This window comes from Alligator mississippiensis, chromosome 5, assembly GCF_030867095.1.
Source record: "Alligator mississippiensis isolate rAllMis1 chromosome 5, rAllMis1, whole genome shotgun sequence".
Classification (NCBI taxonomy): Eukaryota; Metazoa; Chordata; order Crocodylia; family Alligatoridae; genus Alligator; species Alligator mississippiensis.
This window is the reverse complement of record NC_081828.1, coordinates 24,744,276-24,758,034: the sequence shown is the minus strand read 5'-3', so window position 1 is coordinate 24,758,034 and position 13,759 is coordinate 24,744,276. Positions and strand designations below refer to the sequence as shown.

At 43.9% G+C, this 13,759-nt stretch overlaps 1 protein-coding gene and 1 long non-coding RNA gene across 7 annotated transcripts in view; one reads left to right on the top strand and one right to left on the bottom strand.

Moving 5' to 3' along the window:
- ADGRL4 (adhesion G protein-coupled receptor L4) overlaps positions 1–13,759 on the top strand; it is a 211,682-nt gene that overhangs the window by 66,531 nt on the left and 131,392 nt on the right. For 4 of the 5 annotated variants that reach the window (XM_059727988.1, XM_059727991.1, XM_059727990.1 and 1 more), the window contains one exon: positions 676–760. The exons of the other annotated variant lie outside the window; for it this stretch is intronic. In XM_059727988.1, coding sequence (XP_059583971.1) covers positions 715–760 — 46 coding nt within the window. In that variant the 5' untranslated portion in view covers positions 676–714. The remainder of the gene's footprint in view (positions 1–675; positions 761–13,759) is intronic. 5 annotated transcript variants of the gene reach the window in all.
- The window catches only part of LOC109283566 (uncharacterized), a 38,309-nt gene that overhangs the window by 2,010 nt on the left and 22,540 nt on the right, over positions 1–13,759 (bottom strand). The gene's annotated exons all lie outside the window — the stretch shown is intronic.

The following is a 13,759-nucleotide window of genomic DNA, read 5'->3' as shown; positions in this document are numbered from 1 at the left end:
GGCAATACAAAAGAAAAAGAAAAATGTACCAAAAAAAATCCCCCCAAAACTGTCTGCAAAAAAGTTCTATATGCAAATCAGAAGCCAAGTCTGTAACCTGGCAAAGATCTGCAAAAAATTAGGGGCTATTTTTTTCTCTCAACAGGGCACATCTCCCACTGATGTCAGGCATATGGCTAATTTGCTAAAATAAAGCCAATTTTGTTTCTTTTCTCTTTTGTTGTCAGGATGGCAGGCAGGCGCTCAAAGAGAAAGTGTTATTATTCTTGTTCACCTTCCTAGAGAAGAGATATTAAAGAAGCAGGGAGAAGTGTGCTAGCAATGGTACCGACTGTAGAGTAGCAACTTTTAAAAGCATAAGTCACAGCACCAGGCAGGCCAAAGCTGAAGTGTTCACCCTTTCATTTCTTTTTTTATACTAAATAAAGAAGTGATTAAAATGTCCTCTGCCAGGCAGCAAAAATGGGAGGGGTGGAGGAGGGGAAGAGAGAAAGAACTGTATATAATAGAAGGGGCTGGGATATAAAAAAAATCTGTAAATGTAAAAGGAAAAAATTGAAAGTGTCTTCTGAGAGCAGAAAGACTGCTGCCTCAAATGCCAGCAGATTCAGTTAGAATCGCATGAATGCAGCTTTCCACAACACAAAAACAAAACATTTTTTATTTGCTTACTAGGGGCCAAACCACCGCTGCTCCCATTATTTATGGATTTGGATGGTCCTGAACACAGAGGAACTGATTCAATCCTACAGCACAAAAGGTAGGCTTCATAGCACCCACATGAAGGTCAGTGCCATGTATGTGCCATGACACACTGCTCCAATGGCTACCTTGTGCATTACAAAATGTGAGTAGCTTGGGAAGTGGTGGATTGGTGTCGGCTGTTAGATTAGCAAGGCCTTCATGCCTTCTAGTGAAATAGCAAGCAAACCCCAGGGGCTTTGTAGCCTCAGCAGCAGTAACATTCACAAAGCATCCTGAGAGAAAAACATCTTTCTCCCCCCAGCACATGCAGACTCTCAGGCTAGTTATGCACTATTGCATTCTCATCCTCTGAATTCAAGCCAGTGCAAATTAATGCTGACTGAAGTGCTATTGGCAGTAGTGGCTGTCAAAAGCATGCTGCCAGATGGCTGGTACAGGGCATGAGCCAATAAATTCCATTTATCTCCCAGAAGGTGAATTCTGAAGACCCTTAGTCATACAGTTTTCCCTACAGGAAAACTTTCTCTCTTTCTGATGCCATTTTTCAAACAATGCACCATTTTTACAATGTACAATGTATAGAATGGCTTTGAGACCTCTAGTTCGGCCAGAATAGTCAATGGAGTTGATTCTCCAACTTGCTGCATTTTCATGTTGTTGCTTGCCCCTTTGCAAAGCTGTGGGAAAATGCAGCCTCTAATTTGCTAGACGTTTCCATGCACTTTGCACACATGGAAGTGACTCCAGGAGAGGCAAATAGATGAAAAATGTGGCCTTGGGGAGTTCATCCCAAAACAAAACTGCCCTTTTTCCTTAATGCCATTATAATGTGAACTCTTCCTTAATTTTATTCACCATTTTCCCACCTCACTGCCTTAATGGTTTTCTCAGTGTTACTCAGACACATGCACTTACTTACAAGCTGTGATTTACTCCTTCCCCAGTGGGATCTTTCATTTTTGTCCAAAATGCTCATCCAACCATTGCCCAATCAAGACTCAGCATCCTATCCCAAGTCCTTTAAAAGTATGTATCGTCAACACTTAAAAAATCGACTTATTTATTGTAACTCCCTATTCTAACTGTAATTGCGATCAGTGCCAAATTAATCACATCCTCAGGGTCATTAAAGATTATGTTGAACAATGCTAGCTGGACTGAGCCATGACTCATGCTTGATAATACCTTATCTGAAAACTAATCACTATCCACCAGGCCATCATCTTAACCCAGCAATTCATCTCCATTATCTCAGTGGCTCTTCTGATTACCACTTGATCAAAACATCTTGCTAAAATCAAATTAACTTTCCCTACTAGCTTTTCTTTGTTTTCCCAGTACCGTATGTGAAAAAAGCTGCTCAGGTGATGTTAGTCTGAGCTCAGCAAAGCTAAGTTGACTCTTGTGAGATGTTTTCCACTCCGTCAGTTTCCCATAAATGTATGCATTGGGTATGCATTCAGGTTCTTCACCTAGAGTGGAAATCTAGTTAAAAGTTTGACAAGTGTCTGAGTGGTCCTTTCTTTTAAACTGAAGCACTATAATTTTCCCAGCTTTTGGGTACTGCAGCACCATTTGCAGGATTTGTCATATAATATTAGTAATGGTTCTGCTTGTTTTTTATCCAAATCCTTCAGGCTTCTAGGATGTAGCCCTCCTGTGTCTGGAGCCTCCATTGTTAACTTTTGTTAAATATATGTTTACACTCTCCCTCCTGCAAATTGGTTTTACATTTTCCCTTTTGGTTTCTTGAATTGTGCTCCTAGTACATGTCTCTTCCTGATACTTAGCTATTAAAAGCTAAGGAGAAATATTTACATGGGAGTTTTGCCATATCTAAGTCCTTGGTGATTGTTCTTCCTCCTCTCTCCTCTATTATTCAGAGGTCTTGTTTTATCTTTTGTTTCTCTTTTCCCCTGGATATATTTGAAAACTCTCTTCTTATTTCCCTTCACCACTCCTGCTAACAGGAGTTGATTATATTTTTAAGCTTCTCATTTTTCCCTACAGTTCTTGACTGCTATCATGTGTTTTAGATTTTTTTTTTAATCTGTCTTTTAAAAAGTTTTATGCAAATCTGTTCTGTACTTATTAAAATTCCTTTTTGAAGGAGGAGGGTTTTAATGTTTTATTTGAAATTCTTCAGATACAAAACCTACACAGAGTAATATGGTAAATAATGAAAAGTGTTTGCTACTCTTTACTTCAGAGCACAAGTTTTAACAGGGGACTCCTTAGGTCTCAAAGAAACAATTAAGAAAGTAAGTGTAAAAAAAACCTGAATTATTCTTAGAATAAGTTTTCTGAAAATGTCTACAATAAGATGCAGTATGTATGGTTTTAGATATACAGAGTGAGACAGCATACACTGGCTGAGCGGACAGGCAACATGGACTACGTGACTAGTGGGATTCTTATTTAGCAGTAATGTAATTCAGATGTATGTTCACTTAAATGCAAACTAAGACTCACAGGAATGAGGATAGAATCAGGCTACTGACCTAATAGGCCTATGCCAATAGGGAAGTAATGGATTCGGATTCAGCCGATTTTTGGAGAACAGAGATTTGATTCAAAGATTCGGATCATTGTCCTGAATCGATTTGGCCAAATCAGCTTCAGAAGATTCGGCAGTGATTCGGATCAGCCGTGGAGAGGCAGGCACAGCTGGGCAGATCCTCTGGCTGTGTCTACCTCCCCCCAGGTGGAGGAAGCTGTGGGAGAAGCCCCCATGGCTGCCCTGTCCTGCCCCATCCCCCACCCGGCCCCAGCCTAGTCCCAGCACCTTAAAAAAAAGAAAGCCCTGTAGTCACCAGCTGCAGCCATGGTGATTTGGGCTTCTGGGCATTCACGGCAGAGCCCCCCTGCACAGCAGGGGGCAGCGGGGATCGCCCCCCCCCACTGGCACCTATGCAGCAACTGCCCCATGGGCAGGTGCAGCGCAACTCGGCAGGTTGACATGCACTGCCTGGAAGCTGGGGCCGCTGGGGCTGAGCACTGTTGGGCTCTGGCAAGTGCCAGGAAGCTGGGCTGGGCAGGAGATGGGGCCGGGCAGGGCAGCCATGGGGGCTTCTCCTGTGGCTCCTCTGGCTGTGCCTGCCTCTGTCCCAGTGTGTGGAGCTATGGGGGCTATGCCTTGCTGCTGCTTGCCCAGGCGGGGGGGGGGGGGGGGGTGGGCAGAGGCACAATGCAGGTGCAGCTTGCGCCAGGCAGCAGCAGGGCATAGCCCCCATTCCCAGTGCTACTGCACCCACATCAGTGCTGGGAGCAGGGGCACTGCTCTGTCACTGCTTGCCAGCCAGCATGGGGGGGTGGGATGTGAGCACAGCAGCATTGAGAGCAGGGGCTGTGTCCTGCTGCCACTTGCCCCCTTCCACCTGGAGTGAGCTGCTCCCACATCCCCCCCCCCCACTCTGGCTGGGCAAGTGCCGCAGGGCAGAGCCCCCACTCCCAGCACTGCCACGCCCACATCCTGTGCCTCCCCACCTCCCTCCCCAAGTAACGCACCCCCTGCCTCAGTTTGGCAGCTTGTCCTAGCCCCAATCCCTCCCTCCCCCATGCCTCTTCCCTCCCCACCCCAACCCCATCAGACTTACCAGTTGCAGGCAGCTGTCAGCCACCTGTTTAGTCTATGGCTGAATCTCCGAATCAACCGAATCTTTTCCAAAGCTTTTCTGAATTGATTCGGATGCTCAGCTCTAGTGCTTAATACGGGGTTTTTGTGTTGGGTTACTCAGTTTGAAACCCAGCTGCTGACTTTACCACAATACTATTGGTGCCATGGTAGCACCCCATCAGAATATTTGTGCTATGCAATACACACATGGTACCAATATATACTTATTTACAAAGCTACTGTCAGGATGCAGTGGGTTATGAATTTGCTGTTTGAATTGAATTCAGACAAAGTATTTAATTTATAAATGAGAGGAAATGTTGTGATTACTGAACTAGACATTCAGAAAAGTGCATTTAAATCCTTGCTTTGCTACAGGTTTCTTATGTGATCTTGGGTCAGTCCCTTATCTCTCTGTGCCTCATTACCCCATCTGTCAAGTGTAGACAACATTTCCAGGCTCTTTCTTTAGGCCCTGATCCTTTTGGGTTTTACTCACATATTTAATTTGACTCACAGAGAGAAGTCTTGTTGGCTTCAAAGGGTTAGCCAAAGCGTAGGAAGTCAAACATATAAAGCATAAATCTTTCTCAGACAAAACAAAAATAATTTAATGCTAAGCATAAATTCTTTGACCCATAAAGATTTTTAAGCCTGTTCTTTGAATTTTAAATGGTACATCACAATTACAAGACTGGAATTGAATAACAGCATTCACTGAAATAAAAAAGTCAATTTTTGTTTACTTTGTAGTAAATGCATAAAATGCAAACTTTCCCTCATAAGCTTAATTTCCTTAATTTAGTTCATAATATCACTAGCCAAGTGTTTTCTTTACCAAACAAAACAAAAACCAAAACAAAGCCCCAAAACCCAGATTGAATTAATTTCCCTATTATGAGAAGGCATTTTATTTTTATATGGAGTCCTTAATATGCCATATCGCCAAAAGCTTCCTAGAGACTGGGTCAATCATCAGTCTTCAAATTATTTAACCTTACTGTGTAATATACCATAATCTTTGCTATATTTGATACAATTTGAATTTTCCTTGGTGAGATTATATATGGTTTGTGCAGCACAAATTTAACTTTTCACACATTAGCCTTTAAAAATTGCCTTTCATCTACTCTGTATCGATTTTTAGCGATTACATACACTTGGTTGTAAGCATCTTTGCCAACAGCTCCTGATGAAAAGATGATGCAGGAATTCTTAGAAAGGATAGAGAAACCCACAGATTCAGAAGTCCTGCATTCAGTTTACCATTTTCTATAAGCCTCACTGTAAGTTATTTCTTTTTATTTATTTATGATGATAGGCACTGTATAGGCACTAAGGGCTTGCTTATTATAGACTATATTTTAAAACTGATTAAAAATAAATTCTTTATGCCTGTCTGAAACTTATTCCACAGAGACTCTTGTTTCATATCAGAGCAAGTAAAAGGATCTGTTGCTTACTTAACCAGATTCACCTTTTACCTCAGCACATAGTTAAAAATCCATATCAAGTTTCCATTACACTTCATTCATTATCCAGCCTTGCAACTTTCATCAGAAAAAAAAACCTTATAATGACCATGGCTTTCAAAGGTTTTAAAACTAATATGTATATATATCTATAATATATTTTAGACCATCAAGTCAATCAGAAAGATCTTGGTCCCATAACAAACAGGCCTGTCTTTTCAAACGTACTGAGCTTGGTGGACTTTCAGATGGCAGAATGAAAAGGTAAATTGCAGAATCTGCAGATTCCAGCCATACATGTGGGAATAGATTCTGGGCTTTCTAAGAATTTACGGAGAAAATGAAACTTGGCAGGACCCATGTGGAAATTCATTTCATCTGTTTTCATTTTACACTGTCTGTCATCTAGTTTTTGATCGTTAAATGAAAAAGAAAAATGAAATTCTGCCATATGCATTCTATAAATTTCAATTTAGCTATCAGGTGTCACACCTGCCATAACTGCTTTTTGCTGCATTTCAGACAACAGACATAACCGTTTGTTTGTGTTACCTATATTGGTTTGTGAAGGTTTATTTATGGCAGTATTTGCAGTAAATCCGCTAGTTTCTAACTTGCCACAAAAACCTATTGCTTGAAATATAGACAGTTATGTAAGCTTGTATAGGAAACATATTGTATAATGTTAATTAAATGGCAATATTTACACTCTGCTCTTGCACTGAAATGTTCTGAGCCTTGAAATTGTGTATTAAGACATTTTGAGCAAACTCCCAAGTCAAAATCAGTGAAGCCTTATTCACATAAACTGATATAGTGAGGTGTAGTTTATATTTTATGAGACAAACTTATCCACCAGCACCCTAAGGAGTGGAGTGGGCTGGTGTCTTATAAGTGTTCTCTGCCCTCACTTAGGCTAGGGGCACAAGTTACACTTAAACTGGTTTAAGCAGTCAGAAACTGGTTTAAACCTGTAACAGAAAAGAAGGTCAGTGCACATAAACCAGTTTCAAAATGGCTGAAAATAGTTTAAAATAAACCTGATTGAATGCAGTATCAGACTTAAATGATTTAGGTCAAACCAGTTTATGAAACTTCTGTCCCAGACCCCTTCCCAGTTCAAGTTAAATCACAGTCCCCCAGCATGCTGTGCAGCCCTGGGCTGGCTGTGCTGTCTGCTCCAGAGAGCAGAGCTGGCCTATCCCTCGGCTCCCTAGTGGCTCACTGGCCACCTCAGACAAACCTCGGCTGAGGTCTGGGGCCAGGAAGTGGGGTTAAACTTGCCTTCCCCTGAGTACAGAGCTGTCCTGCCCTGCTGGCTTACTTAGTGCTGGCTGTGTCTGTGGACTACAAATCCCAGAGGCACATGGAAGCAAGAAGAGGAAGTGATTAGCAACCCTTTAAAGTCCTGCTGCTGTGATTGTGGACTGCAAATCCCAGAGACCTCAGGGGCAGCAGAAAGAGCCCATCCTGGCTAGATACCAGAGCTGTGCTTTAGCACCCCCTGGCGTCTGGCTTGAGCCACTGCAGGCATGTGGCTGCATTTCCTGAATCAAAAGTGATTGTCTGCTGATTTGCTTATTAGTTCAATCTTTGTAGTAGAGACTAACCTGCAAAGACTGAATCAATTCAGCCTCTGGCTTTTTGACTGTCTGTACTCAGCCTTGGAGTTTCTATGGTAGTTCTATGAACTGTCAGTGGGAACTCAGTGAGAGAGGGCTACCACAAGACCACTGCCCAAAAGGTTGTACTGAACTGGTTGCCTGTTTATAAGCCTCGCTGCCAGCACTTATTGCCATCCTTAGAAATGAGTAGTTTGTAGTGGCTTTCTGCCACTTTTTCTCTCTGCATTGAAAGCCTTAAGAAGGCCCATGTTGGCATCTTACTAAAGTCACTGGAAATCTAGAATATATTTATCCTAAAGAAAGATGGTTTATGGCTACACCAAGGTATAACTTGAGTTAGTTTTGAGTGAGTGGGTGGAACTTAATTGGTTCGTAATCTTTGTGGCAGCCTTATATTCATTCAATACCCTTATGTCACTATAATTAGTCTGTTATTTCCACTGTGGTCAGTATAAATATATTTACACTGGAACTTCCCCCTCAATCACTTTTCATGAAAAATAAACAACAACAACAAGAATACATTCCAAAAAGCAGCACTTTTGCATTAGTAGATACTTCCCCACCCCCCCAGATATCAAGACAAAACTGGCATTAGACAAAAGATTTTTCAACAGAAAAAGCAAATGTTATGACACTGAAACATTTTGAGAATTAACTTTCCATTTACTGAATTGTTTGTTGCAGGTAAAAAAAAAATCTGAAAATTCAAATATTTAGGCTTCATAAATATAACTTAGTGCAGTAGAAGTATTGGCAAACAATATTGCTTACAGTAGCACTAAAAGAAAACCAGCTCAGAAGGTAAAATGTAAATTAGCCTAAAGTTATATAGGCTTTTCCTTCATTTTGGCTTCTTCCACTCTTGCATATTTATTGGTGTTTTTACTGCAGTTTCTTTCATGAAGTAATGTGAACCTTCTGTGCTGCAGTGTTCAGTTGCTGCAGATATAGCCAATCTCTTGTTGCCATATATCATTACCATCCTCACCATTCAGGCAATGGCTGCCATGCCATCACATCATTAATGACATGCACCTACCAACTTACTTTATGGATCAATAACTTCCTTATATGTCCTTCATATGGAAATTCACTTATGTATAGAAATAAATACAGCACATTATTACTGCATATGTAGGGAAAGCCAACGCACCATATATCTATTAATAAAACTGTCATGCTGTCAAGTATTTCATGGAGTCTATCAACTACTTTGTTAGAAACTAAAAGATTTCATCAGTTAAACCACAATGCCCTATTCAAAGACTTGTGTTTGCAGCACAAAAAGTGCATTCCTGTTTTTTAAACTAATAAAGATGATTTCCATTAGCACTTGCAAAGAATGTTTTCAGGTTAGCCTGATTAATAGTACATTCTCTTTTTTCCCCTGAGTGTTTATCTTATTCCATTGAGACTCCTGTGATGTGTCAGTATGAGCATCTTTGTTACTTTCTGATGGAACAAAGCTCTCTTAGGCTTCCTTTGAAATCTTGAGGGCTTGTCATTTGTAACATTATTTTCTTAGCATGAACAAATCTTGTTATCTTAACATGAGAAATCAACTGTTTTTTGTCAGGACTCTGGGACCAAATTTTGCAGTCTTTACTCAAGTGAAACCACTGGGTGCTGCATTTCTACCAGATTTTGCTCCATCTAATAATACCATCCACTGGAAGCAAAGGTCAAGTTTAGTTATAAATTTCCAGTTTACAAAGATTAATAATCTGTTAATTTCAGGGATTTCTAAAACATCTCTCAGTAGTGAAGTACCTACTATCTTGGTACTGGCTACCCCAGGGGTGGGCAATATGTGTCCCAAGAACCATATGCGGCCTGCCAGACCATTCTATCCGGCCCGTGGGGCCCATAAAATATTTAGAAAATTAATATTTATCTGCCCTGGGCTGCCTGTCATGTGGCCCTCAATGGCTTGCCAAAACTCAGTAAGCAGCCCTCCACCCAAAATAGTTGCCCGCCCCTGGGCTACCCACAGTGGATTAACTTTAATTTGTATACCTTAAATACCTTTCATCCATCCATACAACATTTCTACCTACTTTTAAAGTACTTGGCATGTTAGGTTAAAGTAATTAATTTTTCCTAGAATAAAGGTAACTTTTATAAAGAGTCTTACTTCAATATATAAGTGAACACATTTCTAGTCTGTTTCTGGTAATTATTTTATTCTGTAATACTTCACACCTATATTGACCTCTCTATTTCTGTACACTGTACTAATCCTGGCTCATTTTAACTGGATGTCATGTCTCTGTTTAAATCCGGACACACAGCCAGGTGTACCTCTTTGCAAGTAGTGATGGTTCACTCACCTGTTTCAGTAGCCATGCCCCATAATTCCTCATATGGGCCCCAGCAAAATCCCAGGATTTGGAGAAGTGGATGTCAAGACCATTTGGACCAGTGCTAGGTCAAAGCATAGGTGTTCTGGAAGTCATACCCAAAGGTGAGGGTCCAAGAACAAGAGTCCTAATGATCCCACTCCAGATGTGGCCACGCGGATGCTGAATAGAGGGGAATAATCACTTCCCTTGATCTGCTGGCAACACTCCTACTAATGCAGCCCAGTATGCTGTTAGCCTTCTTGGCACCAAGGGCACACTGTTGGCTCATATTCAGCTTATTTGCTACTGTTAACTCTCAGGTCCATTTTTGCACAGCTCCTGCTTAGCCAGTCAGTCTCCAGTCTGTGCTGGTACATAGGATTGTTCTATCCTAAGTGGAGGACTTTGCACTTGTCCTTATTGAACTGAGATTTCATTTGGTCCAATCCTCCGATTTGTCTAGGTCTTTCTGAATCTTAGCCCTGCCCTCCAGCGTATCTACGATTCCACCCAACTTGGTGTCATCCGCAAACAGCTGAGGATGCGCTTCATCCTATCTTCTAGATAATTGATGAAGGTATTGAACAAAAATGGCCTCGGGACCATACCCTGGGGCAGTCCACTTGATACCAGACTCCAACTGGATGTTGAGCCATTAATTACTCTTCTTTGAGCTCAACAATCCAGCCAGTTTTCTATCTGCCTTAGTCCATTCATCCAACCCACGCTTTCTTAGCTTGCTGACAAGAATGTTGTGAGAGACCGTAACAAAGTCAAGGTATATCACATCCACTGCTATCCATGCATCCAATCAGTTTAGTCAGACCTTTTGTAAATCCATGCTGACCATTCCAAATCATCTTCTTCTCCTCCAAGTGCTTAGAAATAGATTCCCTCAGGACCTGCTTCATAATCTTTCCAAGGACTGACGTGAAGCTGATGGGTCTGGAATTCCCTGGATCCTTCTTCTCCCTTTTCTTAAAGATGGCCACTCTAGTTGCCTTTTCCAGTCATCCAGGACCTCTCCCAATCACCATGAATTTTCAAAGATAATGGCCAGTGGCTCTGTAGTCATGTCAGCCAACTCCCTCAGCTCCCTTGGGTGCATCGCATACGGTCCCATGCAATTCTACATGTCCAGCTTTTTTAAACAGTAGCTAACCTTTTCTTTTGCCACTGTCAGCTGCTCACCTGCTCCTCAAACTGTGCTTCTGAGTTACTGATCTCCAACCTTTTTATGGTGAAGATCACCTTTTGGAAGTAAAGGGCACCCCAAGATCTACCATGCCCCCCTTGCCCCATCCCCAGCCCAGTGGCAGCAGAGAACTGGGGTCAGGCCCCAGCCTGACCCAGTCTGAGACTCTCTGCCACCCAGGAGTACATGGGGGGGGGCAGTCCCACCCCTGGGCACAGCCTGGTGGAGGTCTCAGGGGTCTGTGCCCCTGCACCTGTGCTCCAGAGGCCTATGCCCCACCCCCATGCTCTGGGATGAGGCAGCTGCTGCTGCGGACTGGCTGCTGTGCCCATAGCACAGGTGGGGGGGATGGGGCCCCTAGACCTCTGCCAGGCTGCACCCAGTGGTGGAAGTCCCCACCATGTGCCCCTGGGTGTTGGAGAGTCCCAGACCTGGCTGGGCTAGGGCCTGACCCCAGTTCTCTGCCACCACTGGGCTGAGCCGCGCCCACTCAGCAGTCAAAGGAACATGACATTCAGCCCCGGCCCAGCCGAGTCTGGGACTCTCCGCCACCCTGGGGCATGTGGTGGGAGGTGCTCTTGCCACTGGGCACAGCCCAGTGGAGGCCCCAGGGGCTTGTGTCCCCCCACCCATGTTCTGGAGGCCCGTGCCCCCTCCCCGCCCCATGCTCTGGGCACAGCAGGCAGCCCACAGCAGCAGCTGCTTCATCCTGGAACACAGATGGGGAGCATGAGCCCCCGGGGCCCCTTCCAGGCTGTGCCCAGCAGCAGGAGCACCCCCCCCAATGTCCTCCTGGGTGGAAGATAGTCCCAGACCCAGCCAGGCTAGGGCCCAATGCCACATGAGTCCTCATTGCTGAGCTGAACCTCACATGGACAGCTGCAGCATGGCTCACAATGCAGCAGCAGCTGCCTCTGGTACCTCTACCTCTGTCTCCACCCCTGCAGAGATGGGGAGGGCCCCGTCTGGGGTTCCAGTCCTCCCACCACCCAATGGGGCTAAGGCTTACTTTCCCCTGCCCCTGGCTGAGCCTCAGGTCAGTTCCTCACCACAGAGGCCCCAATCTGTCACTTGCCCCTTCCCTCCCCCACAGATTGACCTGCTGGGGTTGGGGGGGGTGGATGTGTGCATGTGTACACACCCAGCTGTCCCCCCAGCCCCGGATCAACCTAAAGAGGCTCAGGGATTGACCAGTCAATCACGATCCCTGAGTTGCTGACCACTCTTCTAGGTGCAGTAATCTGGTAGCTAACTTTGCCTATGAAGACTGAGGTAAAAAAGGCATTGTGTACTTCAGATTGCATCATCTGTCACTAGATTGCCTCCCCCATTGAGTAAGGGGCCCACACTTTCCCTGGTCTTCCTTTGTGTTGCTGACATACTTGTAGAAACCCTTCTTGTTACCCTTCCTGTCCCTTGCTAGCTGCAACTCCAGTTGCACTTTGGCCCTCCTGATTTCATCCCTACATGACTGAACAATACTATGTTCCTCCCTAGTAGTTTGTCCAAGTTTCCACTTCTTATGAGCTTAAAGTTATCAACATGGGGGCTAAAAAATAAAATGTGTTGTATAACAGGCATTTTTTTATAGTAGTAGACATAGAATAAAATAGAAAAAAGGTATTTTGGCTCACAGTTTCATTAATGCACTCAGCTTTTTACCCTGAGATTTTATGAGGTAAATAGTCAAGATTAGGCTTTGCAGACATTTCAAAATGCGTAGACTTTAAGGCATTAATGGCCCCTTGGGTTCAGAACAATTACTATAGAATTCTATTAATTTTGTGATGTACTTTAAGCTGATATGTGGAGATAGGTGTCATAAAAGGGATCTGAAGCCAAATACAGTACTCCGGTTTGGCATGCATATTGCAAGATATTTTGGTGCTTTTGGATTGTGTATAGAGGTAGTGTTTTCCTTCCATTTCCGCACTACTTAGGGTGCTACCAGTCCTTGTGATTTTGCACACTTCTCCCTTGAACAAGACCCTTCTCTGTCACTTTGGCAGTCCTCTCAGGATAGCAGTTTCTGGTGTGAGGATGGCCTTTAAAGAATGCCCCTATCTCCAACTACCCTGCACCCACAGCCCAACAGCTTCTTCACTCCCCCAAAATCAGTCAAGTTCCAGCCCAAATCTGAGGAAAACTGTCATCACGTCATTTCATGTAAACAATACCCATGCTGACCAGAAACTCTCTATCACTTTCTGTGGAGAAGAAGTTAAGCATGAGAAGTACCCAAAACAGCTTGGTGTAACTCTCAGCCAGAGCCTCAACTTTCATGAACATCTACAGAATGTTGCTAAAAAAATTTGAGCATGAGTATAACAGAGAGTCCTGAGCCCTGGGCTCTCTGTTACTTTATGATAAAGGCAGCCCAGACAGGAAGCACTGCAGGGCACAGCAGCTGCCAGTTGCCAGGGCAACAGGGCAAATGGGGCAGTCAGCAGCCACCTGCAAGTGGTCAGCTGACCGGATGCAGGCAGGACCCTGGGAGCAGATAAGCTCAAGGCTGAGGCTGCCTTGGGGGAGTCTCTCCCTGGCTGCCACAGGGGAAGGCGCTTCTGCCCAGGGGAGCCACCCAGGGATTTTGGGCTGACCATTTGCTGCCTATAAGAATGCTGAGGCTCAGCGATTTCACAAGGAGCCTATACTGGGAGGTAGACTGACAAAAGGGGAGAAGGAAGATTTGCCCTCATAAAGGGATAGAGGGCTGCTTTCTACAGCTTTATTTATCCCTTCCAGTTACCAGGCCCCTGGCTCCTGTCTGCTGGTGCCCTGACCCCTGTGTGGCTGCACTC